The sequence below is a fragment of the Oryctolagus cuniculus genome, chromosome 8 (genome assembly GCF_051225735.1).
Source record: "Oryctolagus cuniculus isolate XC-2025 breed Fujian yellow rabbit chromosome 8, ASM5122573v1, whole genome shotgun sequence".
Taxonomy (NCBI): domain Eukaryota; kingdom Metazoa; phylum Chordata; class Mammalia; order Lagomorpha; family Leporidae; genus Oryctolagus; species Oryctolagus cuniculus.
In genome coordinates this window covers 43748940-43765875 of record NC_142874.1, presented here as the reverse complement: position 1 = coordinate 43765875, position 16936 = coordinate 43748940, and the positions used below count along the sequence as shown (strand labels likewise).

General features: G+C 38.4%; 1 protein-coding gene across 2 annotated transcripts in view; it reads right to left on the bottom strand.

Annotated features, from left to right (window-relative positions):
* The window catches only part of LRBA (LPS responsive beige-like anchor protein), a 751045-nt gene that overhangs the window by 78155 nt on the left and 655954 nt on the right, over nt 1-16936 (bottom strand). For both annotated transcript variants that reach the window (XM_051819347.3, XM_051819348.3), the window contains exon 47: nt 7570-7737. In XM_051819347.3, coding sequence (XP_051675307.3) covers nt 7570-7737 — 168 coding nt within the window. The remainder of the gene's footprint in view (nt 1-7569; nt 7738-16936) is intronic.

Here is a 16936-nt window from a genome sequence, read left to right as displayed (position 1 = left end):
TGTGTCATACATTATGGCCTCCACCCCTAAAACTTGTAGAGTACCCATTGTTTTCCAGGTTCACATGGAACAGTTAGAAAAATTAACTATTTCCAATATCTTTCAAATCTTAACAGATTTCAAAAAAAAACCTGTATGCCCCATTTTTAAATTTAAGTTAAAAATTAGTAACTGCTGGCCAGTGCTGCAGCTCACTAGGCTAATTCTCTGCCTGTGGCGCCAGCACCCTGGGTTCTAGTCCCAGTTGGGGCGCTGGATTCTGTCCAGGTTGCTCCTCTTCCAGTCCAGCTCTCTGCTGTGGCCCAGGAAGGCAGTGGAGGATGGCCCAAGTGCTTGGGTCCTGCACCCGCATGGGAGACCAGGAGGAAGCACTTGGTTCCTGGCTTCAGATCGGCACAGCGCGCCAGCCGTAGCGGCCATTTAGGGGGTGAACCAACGGAAGGAAGACCTTTCTCTCTGTCTCTCTCACTGTCTAACTCTGCCTGTCCAAAAAAAAAAAAAAAAAAATTAGTAACTGCTATGGTCTGAATGCCCCCCCCCCCAAAAAAAATTCATGCACTGAAACTTGATCCTCCTTGTGATGGTATTAATAAATGGGCCTTTAGAAGACAGGGTAAGTCATGTGGCTCCCACCCTCATGAAGGAGTTAGTGCCCTATAAAGGGCCAGAGGGAACTACTTAGCCCCTTTTGCCTTTCTGCCTTCTTCCATGTGAGGACACAGCTTCTGACCTCTCTGGAGGATGTAGAGTTTAAGGCTCTCTCTTGGAAAAGGAGACCAGGCCCTCACCAGAGCCCAAACGTGCTGGCATAGTGATCCTGGACTGCAGGCCTAGAACAAGGAGGAATACACTTCCATTGTTAATACACTACTCATTCCTTCTCTGAGGAGATAACTTTAATCTGTGGCCTAAGTGACAAGGAAGCAGGTTATGAAAATCTGAGGCCAAAGAAAACAGTCATCACCAAAAGGCACACTGTAAGTGACAACCTTCCCGTGAGTAGGAACAGAAAGATCAGCAAGACCGAGCACATGAATGAGGAAAAGAATAACACCACATGAGATCAGAGAGGCGGGCAGGGTCAGACTATGTGCGTTAAGTAGGATTTTACTCTGTTTATTGAGAGACACGAAAGTGTAAGTATGGCAGTGACGTCATCTGTTTTAAAGTATTGAAATGTCACTCTGGCAGGTGGGTTGTAGGTAAGTAAGGACAGAAACAAGTGACCAGGTCTACTAACAGTTAGTCCAGGGGAAATGATGAGGGTGGCCTGGATTAATGGTAGACAGGCATCAGTGGTTTCCAAACACGCTGCAAAGATACCATCAATGAAACTGTTTCACCACCTTCCTACACTCTTGTCATTGCCACATGGTTTATTCCAGCCAAAGGGTAAATGGTGTGCTCCTTCTCACATGCAATTCTGCTTGAATGCCTCTTCCCTTTCCTTGTCTTCACCTACTTAACTTCTTATTTTGTAAGGATTCTGTTCCTGCAGTTATACTTCCCTAACCTGCAGTGACTGCTCTTTTTTCGTGCTCCCATATCAAGCTACGTCACAGGATTTTATACAGACACAATATGCATACTTTATAAAAGCAGGTTTCTACCTAGTAGACTCCATCAGTGAGCTGTTTCATTCTAAGATACCAAAGACCAGATAATTAGCTTTGAATTTTTTGCATATAGCAAATACCATTGATATAAAAATAGGAGAATTCTGGATAAGTATGGATATGAGAGTGTTCTAGAAGCCATACCTATAAATACAATTATTAACACATCAAATAAATTTTTTAAGGAAAATACTTCTATTTACTATTTTGGAAAATTATTTTGTGAAACAAATATTTGATACATTATATTTCTTTACTGAATAAAGGGCTTTTTTTCATGGTAAAATTATTATTACTCATATCTCACCTTGAATTCAAATACCCAAATTTTTCTCTCTTTTTAAATTTTCCTTTTTCCTTGGTTTTCAGCTTTTTAGAAATGGTAATAGAAAGGCTTATTAAGATTGTGTTTGAAGAAAAAGAAGTGAATGAGCCAAACCAAATCCAGCAGGATTAATCATTACTCAATAACCAACTGTTTTAAATTTGTAATGCTGGAAAATTAAAAAAGATTAAAAAAAACAGTAAAGGTAGGGCTGGCATTTGGCCTAATGCTGAAGGCAGGGTTAAGATGCTCATGTGTCCTACCAGGGTGCCTGAGTTTGCTACCTGGCTCCAGCTTCTGATTCAAAGGCCTGTTAATGGGGAATGGTTCAAGCAATCAGAGCCCTGCCACCCATGTCGGAACCCTGGTTTGAACTCCTTGTCCTAGCTTCTACCTCCTGGACATTTTGAGCAAGTGAGAAGTGAACTAGTGAATGGGTACTTTCTCTGTCCATCTTTCTCTAACTCTCTGCTTTTCGAATGTATAAATACATTACATTTCTTTTAAATATGGGAAAGGTAGGAAGACAAGGAAAATAGTATCAAAGAGACAGAGAAATAAAAGAAGTAAAAAGGTCTATTTGAATGCCAGGTCAATTCCCAGCTGCTCCACTTCCAACCCACCTTCCTGCTAATGCTCCTGGGAAGGCAGCAGAAGATGGCTCAAGTGCTCGGGTGGGCCCCTGACACCAAGTGGGAGACCCGGATGGAGTTCCTGGCTCCTGGCTTCAGCCTGGCTCAGTCCTAACTCTTGCAGTAATTTAAGAAGTGGACCAGCAGCTAGAAGACCAATATGTCTGCCAGCCCCTTACCCCCATGGACCCTGATGCTCTGCCTTTCAAATAGATAAATACTTTTTTTTTTTTTAAAAGAGAGGTCTATTAGAATAAAGAGTTAAAGTTAAGATTATATCTTTAATTTGGGGTCACAAGATATATGAAAAAGGATTAGCATATTTGCCTAAAAAATTCTTTCTGTTGTGTGATCTATGTAAATGCGGATATAGTTGTATATAGATAAAACAGCTGTTTTCTAAAAATTAAAAACAACATAAAAGTTTAATGTGCTGCAGGCTGTTACTCTGATTACTCTTCCTCCTCTTATGGTTATTATTTCTATCGTTTAGTGCTCTTTTTATAGAGAGATTATTTTTATGATCACTTGCTATGCCATATGTATTAACCATTCACTCTACAATGGAATATTTCTCAAGAGGAAGGGAGCTTTTCTCAAACAGCAGGAGAATACATGACTTCTGCATTGACAACTTGACTGCCTTTTTTGGAACACAGACGTGTTCCAAATTGAACTCAGCGTATAGTAGAGAACAGAAATAAGTAAATATACAGCTACTTAACAGAAATTAGTCTAGTTGCTTTTTAAAAAAGATTTATTTATTTATTTATTTGCAAGCCTGAGTTAGAGAGAGAGAGAGGAGAGACAGAGTGAGATCTTCCACCTGCTGTTTTACTCCCCAAATGGTTGCAATGGCTAGGGGTGTCCCAGGCCAAAGCCAGGAGCCAAGAGCATCATCCAGGTCTCCCACTGGGTAAAGGGGCCCAAGGACTTGAGCCATCTTCTGCTGCTTTCCAAGGCACATTAGCAGAGAGCTGGACTGGAAGTGGAGCAGTCAGGACTTGAACCAGTGCCCTTATGGGATGCCGGTGCTGCAAATGCTGGCTTAACCCACTGTGCCACAGTGCTGGCCCCTCTAGTTGCTTTTAATACTAGAAAGACACGAATTTACGATTATCAGCCCCTTCCTGCCTTCGTTACTGGTCAATCTAGCTCCCCATTTCATCATTTCAACAACACCCTCTTAACAGTTTCATCAGCCCCTCTTCTACTCTCAACTGTTTTTTATACATTTTACTATACTTCCATGGCAAAACCCTACCAGTGTCTGTCTGTCTGTCTCTACACACACACACACACACCTCTTTTTGACTTTTTTTTCCCCTACACTTTCCTGCTGTTACAAATGCAGGAAAAAGAAACACAGTAGAGAAATAACAATTATTAAGCAGCACCTGTCAAGCACACATCACTGTGTTAGGTTTCATTCCATCCTTTGTACAAACCCACTGGGCTGTAATCGTGTTGCCTTTCCATCTCACCCACACACCATGACTTATCCGAGCGCTGTGCTAAGCTTCTGCTCTCCAGTCTCAGACAAAGCAGTGTCGCTGCCTCCTGCCCAGTGCTTATCTCTGCCTGTGCTCTGGCTTTTGTTCCTTTCCACTTCCTCATAGAGCCTGATAGACTACTATATGCTTTCTCTCCAGTGCGTCTGACATGCTTCCCTCTTTGTGGATCTTTCCAATTAACACAGAAACACAGTCAAATGTCCACTCATTAAAAAAAATAAATAAATGTCTCTTAGAATGACTGCTAATGAGAACAAAGATTTTTTTTAGTGTGATCAACATATTCTTAGATTGAGGTAATGCTTGTACAAACCTGTGAATAGACTAAACACTGTTCATTCCATCGTGCACATTTATTGGGTGAATTCGATCAGCTGTGAACTACATTTAAATACAATTTTAAAAAGTATTTTTTAGAGTTTATTAATTTTTTCGTCTACTTGAAAGGCTGGGCTACAGAGATAAAAAGAAACAGAGAGAGAGAGACGAAGACAGAGATCTTCATCAGCTGGTTTGTGCTCTAAGCCTGCAACAACCAAGGCTGCAAAGCCAAGAGCCCAGAATTCCAAAGTGTCTCCCACAAGGGCAGCAGGGGCCCAGGCACTTGAGCCATTCTCTGCTCCTTCTCAGGATGCATAAGCAAGAAGCTGGATCAGAAATGAAGTCGCCAAGACCTGAACCAGCACTCCAATAAAGACAACACAAGCAGTGGCTTAACCTGCTGTGCCACAACACCCACCCCTTAATAAAACCATTACAAATTTTTCAGAGGTCAACACTGTAGCATAGTGGGTAAATCTGCTGCCTGCAATGCTAGCTTTCCATATGGGCACTGGTTTGTGTTCTAGGTGCTCCACCTCCAATTCAGTTTCCTGTTAATGGCTTGGAAAAAGCAGCAGCAGAAGGCCAAGTGTTTGGGCCCCTGCCACCCATGTGAGAGACCCAGATGAAGCTCCTGGCTCCTGGCTTCAGCTGGACAAACTACAGCCATCTAGGGAGTGAACCAGCAGATGAAAGATCCTCCTAGCCCATAACTCTTTTAAAATAAATACATAAATCTTAAAAAAAAATTTCTCCCTTAAGGAATTTTCTTCGTTAATTTTATTTCATCACCTCCTATTCATAGAACAACTCACTATTTTCTTTATTTTTTTAATTGTTTTAATTTATTTATTTGACAGGTAGAGTTATAGACAGTGAGAGAGAGAGACAGTGAGAAAGGTCTTCCTTCCATTGGTTCACCACCCAAATGGCTGCTACAGCCAGGAGCCAGGTGCTTCTTCCTGGCCCAAGCACTTGGGCTATCCTCCACTGCCTTCCCGGGCCACAGCAGAGAGCTGGACTGGAAGAGGAGCAGCCGGGACTAGAACCTGGTGCCCATATGGGATGCCAGCGCTGCAGGCAGAGGATTAACCAAGTGAGCCACGGCACCGGCCCCCCACAACTCACTACTTCCTACACTACTGTCTCTAAGATCACAAGTGGCTTCTTAGTCAAAAAAATCTAATGGGTACTTCTCAGTTTTCTCATATTCAATCTTCTTCCACACAGGTTCTAAAACATACATGTGGTCATGTAATAATATTTCCCACTGTCTTATTAGCCAGTTAAAATCATTTTTGATGGGGGCAGGTGTTCAGCTTAGCAATTAAGATGCCCACTTCCCACATCAGAATACTTAGTTGACTCCCAGCTCTGGCACCTGACTCCAGTTTCCTGCTGTTGTGGAGTCTGGGAGGAAGTGATGATGGCTCAAGCAGTTGGGTTCTCGTTGCCCATGTTGGAGACGCAGATTGAGGTCCCAGTTCCTGGTTTCGGCCCTGTCCATTGTGGGCATTTGGAGAGTAAACCTGCAGATGACAGCATTCTCTCTCTCTCTCTCGCTTTCAAATAAATAAAATTTAAAAAAAAAATATTTATTTATTTGAGAGGCAGAGTTACAAACAGAGAGAGAGATGAAGAGAGAGGTCTTCCATCCACTGGTTCACTCCCCAAATGGTTGCAACAGCCTGAGCTGGAGCTGCGCAGATCCGAAGCCAGGAGCCAGGAGCTTCTTCTGGGTCTCCCACGCAGGTGCAGGGGCCCAAGCACTTGGGCATCTTCCACTGCTTTCTCAGGCCATTAGCAGAGAGCTGGATCAGAAGAGAAGCAACTGGAACATGAATCAGCACTCAAATGTGATGCCAGCGCTGCAGGCAGAAGCTTAGCCTACTATACCTCAGTGCTGGCCCTACAAATAAATAAACCTTTAAAAATATTTATTCTGGGGGACCAGTGCTGTGGTATAGTGGGTAAAGCCGTCACCCGTGGTGCCCACTTCCCTTGTAGGCAACGGTTGGTGTCCTGGCTGTGTCACTTCTGACCCAGCTCCCTATCTAATGTACCTGGGAAAGCAGCTGAGGATAGCCCCGGTGCTTGGGCCCCTGCACCCATATGGGAGACCCAGAAGTTCCTGGCTCCTGGCTTCAGATCTGCCTAGCCCTGGCTGTTGTGGCCATTTGGGGAGTGAACCAGAAGATAGAAGATCTCTCTCTCTCTCACTCTTTCTGTCTCTCTTTTTCTCTCTTCATAACTCTGCCTTTTAAATAAGTAAATGAATACATTTTTTAAAAATATTTATTTTTATGGCATTGAAGTTTTTTATGATCTGACTCTTGTCTCTGACTTGATCGTCTTTGGTTCCACACACACCACCTTCTCCAGCTGTAATCTCTTCTATCTATGCAGTTTCCTTTGTGTGGATATCTTTGCTCTTAACTATACCCAATAGTCTTGTCCATCCTACAATATGCAGCCCCAGCCTCTCATTTCCCAGAAAACCTAACTGGACTCTTGTTAGTTGCTTCATTCTTATTCTCTATGCCTGTTATCTCTTTAATGAACTTACCACAGTACATTATAATTGCTTACTTATTGCAACCTTCCCATTGTATGATGAGCTCCAGCAGAGTTTGGTGCAAGGACTAATCTTTGTGCTGTCTTTTGGATTTACCCTGCAAACGGTATAAACTTCTTCAGTAACCACTGGTGTGTGAATGGGGAAGACAGTCAATCCAGAATACAGAGAAAGGCCAATTACATTGAGTGAGCTATAGTATATGTGCTAACACTTTACATTTAAATAGGTGTATGTTTACAATCATATTTCTTTAATGAATTAGTTATTATTTCTCTACTATTTCAAATCATATCCGTGGCCTCCCAAATTGTAAGCTTTGATTATAAATATGATTACTGATCTCCTAATAGGTTTACACTGAAAATGACCCTCATTATACATAAGTCAAACATTTTGTTGGAATGAAATCCTAGGTTCAAGTCCCAGCTAGGTCACTAATTGACAGTTCTCCTGCTTAAGTCACTTTACCCATCTGGTTTCAGTTTCCTTTTCAGCAAAATGAAAGGGAAGGGAAGATGGTATCTCATACCTTCTATTGTAAAGATACCTGACTTTCAGTTTCTGTCTCAGTCAGATGACTTACCTCTCTCAACACTGGATCAGCTATTGAATTCAGATTGACAGCGCCTTCGTAGGTCAGGTAATAGAACACATTGAGGGCTCGGACAGCCTCTGGTCCTTGCTGTTTGTAGCCAAAAATGAGATCAATCCACTGGTGAAGCTGACAGGAAACAAATTCACTCTCCAAGGCCTGAAAAAGGGTGTTAATCACATGATTATACTCAATTCTATTTTTAAGACAAAGAGATATATTTAGAGCAAACAATAAATGTTAATACTAAATTTACTGTGAACATGACTTTCAAAAAATAATATTTTCCACCAGAATCTCTTCTCCTTTGTTTATAATTAAAATTTCCTACTAGTACTGGCATGCTAAATTGTAATTACTGCTTCAGGGTTGGTATTCTGTTTTTTATTTTATTTTTTTATTTTTTAAGATGAGGTAAACTTTAGGGAACATGAGCTGCCATGCCATGATAAACTTCTTCCATCTTTTGCTCTCACTTGTGTGTCCCCAAATCTACTAAATGGGTGAGGTTACAGATATACTCTAGTTTGTTCTTAGTCTTACATATGTATTTGAAAGACAGAGCACCAGAGAGAGAAAGAGACAGAGAGAGAGAGATCTTTCATTTTCTGGTTACTCCTCAAAGGCTCACAACCATCAAGGCTGGGACAGGCCAAAGGCAGGAGCCTGGAACTCAATCTGGGTCTTCCAAATGGGTGGCAGAGACCCAAGTACTTTAGCCATTCCTTGCTGTCTCCCAAGGTATGCATGAGCAGGAAGCTGGATAGGAAGCAGACGAGCAGGGACTCAACCAAGCACTCTGATGTGGGATGTGGGTGTCTCAAACGGAGAACCCACCACTGAGCCAAATGCCCGCCCAGCTTCAGGATTCTTACACTGAAGTGTAAGCTCTGGGAAGACCAGGACTGGGCCTGTCTTGGTCACATCTGTAACACATGGTCCTCTATGTTTCAAAGAAAAGAGGTAAAGCCTACTTTGGGAAAGCAAGTGTGAAAACATTAAAAATATACTATCTACTTGAAATATTTATAATTTTGCTAGGCTTAAAATACTGTGTTATCTACAGTGTAACCAAATTATTTCATTATTTTGATTGAGTTGTTATGCGAACAAATTAGACCTTGTGAACGATAGAATAAATACTGAATCTCTGTTTTAGGTATTACTATCAAATCAGACCAAATACTTGATGCTATTAATGTAACAGTATACAATAAATAATGAATGAACATAACAAGTATCCAGTTAAAATGTTGGGCAAAAGATCCACTTTCTATTTATCATTATATTACCAGTTAGTAGAAAAGTACCTAAAGCACAATAGGAACCAATAAATGTTTGCTAAATTTAATAAAAATACCAGAGTTTAAAAACTGAAGATATATTTCAGAAGGTATTAATGTTCACACCATCTAATATTGTTCAGAGTTATTCCAACATAAAAGTTTAGCATAATGGACCAGTACACTAATAAATAATATTGTTAAAAATCAAAGCACTATGGGCTCCGGTTTCTAGTCCCGGTTGCTCCTCTTCCAGTCCAGCTCTCTGCTGTGGCTCAGGAAGGCAGTGGAGGATGGCCCAGGGGCTTGGGAGCCTGCACCCACATAGGAGACCAGGAGAAAGCACTGGCTCCTGGCTTTGGATCAGCCCAGCGCCAGCCGTAGCGGCCATTTAGGGGGTGAACCCATGGAAGGAAGACCTTTCTCTCTGTCTCTCTCTCACTGTCTAACTCCACCTGTCAAATAAGTAAAAAAAAAAAAAATTAAAGCACTATCAAACTCTGAACGTTAATTAAAAGCATATCAATATACAACTCATAATCTATCTCATTGAAATCAGTTCTTACTTGGGGAAAAAGTAATTATTGCAATGTACTTCTGTTGTGGCTATTGCTACACTATAAATATCATAAGAGATCTGTTGGTTTTAAAACAAAATTGAGGGGCTGGTGCTGTGGTGTAGCAGGTAAAGCCGCAGCCTGCAGTGCTGGCATCCCAGTTGGGTGCCAGTTTGAGTCCCAGTTGCTCCACTTCCAATCCAGCTCTCTGCTAAGCATGGCATGGGAAAACAGCAGAAGATGGCCCAAGTCCTTGGGCCCCTGCGCCTGTGTTGGGGACCCAGAGAAAGCTCCTGGCTCCTGGCTTTGGACTGGCATGGCTTTGGCCATTTTGGCCAATTGGGGAGTGAACCAGCAGATGGAAGACCTCTCTCTTTCTGCCTCTCCTTCTCTCTCTGTGTAACTCTGACTTTCAAGTAAATAAATAAATCTTTAAAAAAAAAAACAAAAAAAAAAAACAAAAAACGGACTGGCACCATGGCTCACTAGGCTAATCCTCCACCTGCAGCGCCGGCACACCAGGTTCTAGTCCCGTCAGGGCGCCGAATTCTGTCCCAGTTGCTCCTCTTCCAGGCCAGCTCTCTGCTATGGCCCGGGAGTGCAGTGGAGGATGGCCCAAGTCCTTGGGCCCTGCACCCCATGGGAGAAGCACCTGGCTCCTGGCTTTGGACAGTGTGGTGCGCCGGCCACAGTAGCCATTGGGGGGTGAACCAACGGCAAAGGAAGACCTTTCTCTCTGTTTCTCTCTCTCACTGTCCTGCCTGTCAAAAAAAAAAAAAAAAAAACCTAACTTTTATCACATGCATCCAATGAGACATAAACCACCTTGTGACAAGACATTCCTAATAATTCACAGGTACACACTTGTGTAAATATATGCTGCACTAAAATAAATGTCTATGAGAAAGAAAGATGCTTATGGCTAAATACAAATAATATCTCCTTTAATAACATTTAATATGGCTTCACAATATATCACATACTACAAAATGTGAAATATAATTCTATAAATAAAATTCTATGCAGTTCTCAGATTCTAAAGTGTATTTCAAATGAAATATGCATAAAAAGTAGCTGGTTTCCAATTACAAAATTTACTGTTTTAGACATTCTTTATAAAATTCATTATATTTGCCAATCTAGTACACAGATAAACAGAACCCAAAACTACTTCGTATTTTACTTGAAGTAAGAAAAGAAGAGCTTGTGATAACTTAAAGCAAATTCCTATTTTAAAGACATGAATAAAAATGAATCTAGAAATCCAGGAACTACTAATTGAAGTTATACACAAAAATGATAACGTTTGTTTCATTAACTTAGGCCTTGGGTAGTGATGGGGGGAGTAGGGGGACATGTTTAAACTGACACATAAAAACAGCAATTGTCTTAATTTGTGTGCAGTGCACTCCACACAAAAGCCCTAAATATGTTCAAATTAGAGCAAGCTGCTTGATTGTCACTGCAGTCTCGTGTCACATTAATGCATGACAAACATTAAACCATACACTTAAATGGCAATTTATATCATTTAAATGTTTACTGCCAGACTAGCTCATCACTCATTTAAATGTGACTTTCTGACAGCTAATTTCAGTTAATTTTCTCCAATTCACTTAATTAGAACTTTCAATCAGGGAAGAACTTATATGTATCTTTGGGCTTACATCCTTTTTGGTTGTTGTTCAAAATCCAAGTTAATAAACTGAGGAGAAGCTCTACTATCACAGATTAGCACATAAAATCTCCAAGTCTACAAAAAAGTGTGACTGTGTGAAGCAAAGTCACAGTGCGTATGCTCAGAAAGACTCTACGCTTATTTATGTAAAGAATACTCTCGCCAGTAGTTTAAATAAAAAACGTTTAGTTCATATACACACACTATTGAAACAATAAAAAAAACTGCATCCAAGCTAATTAAAAATTAATGATTTCAAAATTGTTTAATAAGATAAAACAGTCAGGAGTCTCCTGAGTGTCCGCAGTGCTGTGACTTGAGACTATAAAATTCTAGAAGGCTCAGCAAATGACAAAGTACAAATGAATTTTCTCAATATTAAAGCTCTAAGAACTAGGGCAATTTTATTTTATGTGGCATCAAACAAAGAACTGAGTTTTCCTAATGGTTGATTACTTCTTTATGCACATTCAAAATGGTGAAGTTGGTTAGATTTCAATGCTTAAGAGCTTTATATCTTGACACCGCTTCAGAATTCCAAGCAACAATGCTGAAAGGAAAGATACGGCGCGCTCATATACAAACCCACAGGCAGAGATAACCACAGCTCTGAGGTTCAGGTCCTCGCCTTACGTTTTCATAGGTTAATCCTAAAGGGGCTGACCGGTAATTCAGGGAATTACTGGCAGAACTTTTCACAGAGGTTGATAAACATAATTTCTTCATGAATAAATAATTAAAAACTAAGCTAAAACTTTCATGAACTGGACTCAAACATTTCTTGCAACATCCCAAAGCTTTAAAAAGCAACCCAAAAGAATAACTTGGATGGTTATAAGGGAATTTCAAGAAGTTTTGAAATAATTTCAGAACAGCCAGTTCAGAACTTTAGCATTATTTTGGTATCAGTGAATGCCTGTTACCTAATTGAGATATACATTAATAAACAAATACAGTTACTAAAGCCTTGAGAGGAGGGAGAAGGATAAGCAGGAAGAAATTAATGGAAAAAATATGAAACAAAAATAATTCAAAGCGGAGTACCCTGGGATTACACTTTATAACTTCTGTTTTTGAGGTTCAAAAACATAAATCATAAAGCCTATCTTAAAAATTCTTTAAAATCTTTTAAATATATTTTTAAAAATGCTCTCTCATATGTGTGTATGTATAAACATATGTATGCATGTATGTATATGTACACATACACACATATTATATATAAACTTATTTAGCCCTACATTTGTAGTCACCAAAAAAATAAAACCATGCCAGTGGAATGCTAAGTATTTGAAATTTTTCAAAGCCTTCAGGACAGACAGTCCTCATTAAGACTAGAGTTAAATATGGTTTGCAGCTAGGGGATAGTAACATTCTTCCCATGCTGCTCTCAAACCTAACCAATCAATTGTTAGTACTCCCCTAGCAGGCTGGATACATCATTTACATCCAATGTGTGCTCTGAGTAAAATTTGTAAAAAATAAAATCCACTAAAATGTCCAACACAATACAATAATATTCAACTTATTTGAGTTATTATAAAATAAATCAGTGACTAATGCCCAATTGTTAAGGATCAAATAAGACTATCATATGAAGCCTCACACAAATTGTCAATCTGATCCAGGGGGACTCATATTAGTCTTGACAAACTGTCTTGGGGTTGATATCTGTTTTTTTAATGAGATCTATTAGGCAGAGGCTAAAACACTTGAGATATGCTAAAAAGTACAGTATACAGATGTCAAATACAAACACTTATTAGTAACTTTCATTTGTTTGGTCCTCAAACAGAATATCAACAAATTAAAGCTTTAATATTATAAAGACAATAGTAAATTATTCATAAATAGCTGATTTGTGTAGCTCTGTGTCAGAAATAATTATAACATATGCATATGTGTCTAACAACAAATCTCACTGGAAGGATACAATCTATGTTTTCATGAAAGTAACCCATTAAGAAAATGAATTATTTATTGATAAGAATGTTTTATAAAATTACTTTTGTCTTCTACAGAGGAGTGAAATAACATGATAATATATAGAAATAAGTATGCTTTTTCCAAAAAACTCTGTTATTTGAGAATAAAAATTTTAAAATAAAAGTCATTAAAATGTATTTAATTAATATATGTATACTTCAAGTATATTCTAGCAATTTCCTTTGAATTTAAAAGTCAAATTTTTGCTAATATAAAAATTATTTAAAACCATGAAAACTATGTAAAACCATGAAAATGAATTCCTGAATTAATGTTAATATTTATTTATTCTTTTGCTATATGCTCTCATACCACTTCATCAAAAAAAGCAACTAAATAAAAACCAGCAATATATACACACAATTTTATTTAAAAATCAATAAAAAGGATCAAATATTACTTACAAAACCTTAAGTACAGAGATAACAGTGTAACCAGAAGGCTAGAGGACTATACTGCCCAGATAAGCAATTCCACACACCCATACTGCTACTTCCACCCTAGGGTTTCTAGAAGGCCTGATTCAGTGAGTTACAAAATGCCATAGCTGTAAGTTTCAAATAAGAAAACAAGAATCTCTGATTAATAATCTAGGCTAGATTAACATTTAATTCTAAGATGTATTTAATCATGTTTTTAATGAAAAGTTAGTTTTGTACAATTTTAATTGAATTTCTAATTAAGAGTGTAGATAGCAGTATGTTTTAAAGAACTTAATGTTTGGATTGGCAAAACGGTAACACACCACCAAATTATAAACTTTGAATTTTAAGTATTTTTCATTTTAAATACATGTAATTCAGCCTTCTTCCTACACATACACAAACACACACACACACACACAGATTTAAAATGAACTAGTCTGTTATGTTTGCATGTGCTGGATTTCAAACACTAGTGGTAATGTTTCCTTAACATTGATATATGACCTTTGTAATTTACATTGAAGAAAGCTGTTTTTTTCAGCCTAATTAGAACTGTTTCAAATTTTCTTGCTAAATATATGATATAAAGTCCTTTCAACTTTTTTATTCTAGAGTTTCTTTCCATGTCAACTTTGTTCCAATCAAAATATGCTTTGAATTAAATGATTTTGATTGAATACGTGGATCGCATTTCACTTCTAAGATTTAAAGTCCAAAAAGGAAAAGTTTAGCCTGTTCAAACAAAGCAAGAGCAGCCACTTTGCGGAAAGCTATTCACATTTAAGAAGACTGACAAATTGTTTGTGTGCACCATTAGGTCTAGTTTCTGCAATAGTTGCCAGATTTCCTGTCCCTCTAATAAGATACATTAACCCCTTAAATGCTGGCTCTGAATTGCTAGGTGAATCAGAGTACTTTTTTAATTTTTAATGTACCTATAATTTTCTTCCTTGAAATAAATCCAAAGAAAAGAAAATTTGTTGTTAACTGTTTTGTACCAAAATTTCCAAACAAAAAATGTCACCAAAAAAAAAAAAAATACAAACAAAACCCAGCACTCTTTTTTTTCATATTGGACTGGTACAAATTTAGGGTGCAAATATGCTTTCCAAATGAGATTTGCCAGAAGTGACAAACCCAGATGAATCCTCATTTTTTAAAAAGGTGCATTGATTTAAGCTATTGAAGGATTACTTTTTCAGGTTGAGACACAACAGTGGAAATAATGACATATATAATGAATGATAATCAGTTCACAATAAGTTTCTACCACATTGCCTTTGAAATATCACAACGCTTCAGAGTTTGCATGTTTGCCTAAATGTAAATTTATAACAAAAATGTGAAACAAGTTTACATTATTTACAAAGAAAAGGTGTGTGAGGCTGAGACATAACGATCAGTGGGTCAAGAAAGCCAACGCAGGGGAGGAGGAACTGGATGATCAGAGAGACAGAGAAAGAAGTTGCAGGATGCTAAAAATAAAAATGACAGATCAGAGTCTTAAAAAATGAAATTTAGTCAAGGTACAGCACAGTGAAGTTCAGTCTGAAAAGCAGATAGAGAAATCACTCTGAGGAGTTCTGCACTTCCGCACTGCCCTTGAACTGTTGGGCAGATGAGAGATTTTGGAGCAGGCCGTGCAAAGCTCATTTCCCCATTTGTATCATTGCTGAAGAAAAGTGCGAGTCAGGATCGTATCTGGATAGAACCATCAAGCAGGAGAGCATCTTTTGGCCGGCGAATCATTCTGTCGACGATTGTTATTGTGTAGTTTTAAATGGACTAGTCAACCAGCTGTTATATATTTTACACACTGAAGGCCATGTTTCCTTTGAAATTCATAGTTTTAATCTCAACTGAAGTCTGTATTGCTGTGTGCCAAGATCAAAAGGATTAGGCAAACTTGTACAATTACCCTCCTTTTCAGGGAGATGGCTTTTTTTTTTAATGTTTAAAATACTCCTGAATGCTGACATTTTATCCAACTATTTTCTTTAGAACTACAGAACATTAAAACATTTAATTAACATTTCAACCTTAGGTCATTCTTAATCTAAAAATCTAGGAATTCATAATTTACAGATATGCTAAACTTGTTATAGTATAATACACATAGGGATATGGAGTTTTTGAAAAATTCTATTTTAGTAAGAAAGGATGGGGAACAACTGTACTATTTCTTTTATTTGTTTGTATTTTGGTTGCCTTTGTTCAGAAAACAACTCAGAGCTTACAACAATTCATCCGAAGCAAGATACATGTAACAAAAGAGATGCAAGGTAATGCAGAAATAAGGACATGAAATTGCAGACTAGTTAGAGGTGAGCTGTGTATTTGGTGCTAAGCTTTCCAGCAGGCAACATAAAGAAACACGAACAATTACAGGAATCAAAAGTGATCATAATGTAAAAATAAACCAGATGGCCTGGAAAAACACATTATTTCTATTCCTGAGATAAGAAATTCCTCCCTTGGCAATATGATGGAATCCAGGTATATGACTCTAAGAGGAACTGGGATAGATTTAAAGTATCGACAAATGGAGAGACTATGCACTCTTAGGGCAATCCCGCATAAACATTTTTTTTTTAGGAAGGCTTTGAACAGTAGGTTCTAGATTCATGGAAAGCACTTAGAATGCAGCCATTTTATTTTGCCAGTTAAATGCAGAGATACATCCTTCGACAACAGGTAAACTGGGTCGCAGAACCAATAATGTCTTGAAAATGAGAGGAACATAAGAAAGATACAAGCTTCTATGGAAGGCAGACCTATCTTCACTTGGAAGGGCTAGGGGTGTATCTTAAGACAGGTTCAGGATTTTGGATAAACTTTCCCACAGAGATATATATGGAACAAAAGCTTCCAAATGCCAAACATGTTGATGCCCCAAGGGTTAGGAACACTAAAATGTTTAAATCAGGTATATTAAATGGTTAACGCTTTAAAAAATTAAAGTATCACTAGAAAACTAATACTGAGAATTCTACATTGCTGTTATGCTCTATAAGACAAACTAGTTAAAAATAAAGGCTGAAATAATTAAATTATTAATCTAAAGTCTCAATTATCCACATAGGTATGGAATAATGAATAGGTTTCTACTTTGACAACCATCAAAAATGTATTAATTTGCTATATGAACTCCTAGAGGTTTTATAGTCAGTTACAAAAGGAAGAAAAACAAAATCTAAAAAATTTAATCTCTTCCCATTTGCTTATCCACACAGATCTGATAAATACTAGCAGTCTCCTGCCTTTGAAGATGGCCAGACCAGAATCTCTACTTGTTGCCAGATGTAGTTTAATCCCCTGGGGACTCCAGACAAAAACAAGGAGCTGTCTGCATGATTCCCTGAACTGACTGCCGTGAACTTATACTGGCAAATTAAAATCCTTGGCAAAATAGAAGAATTAGTAGAGCAT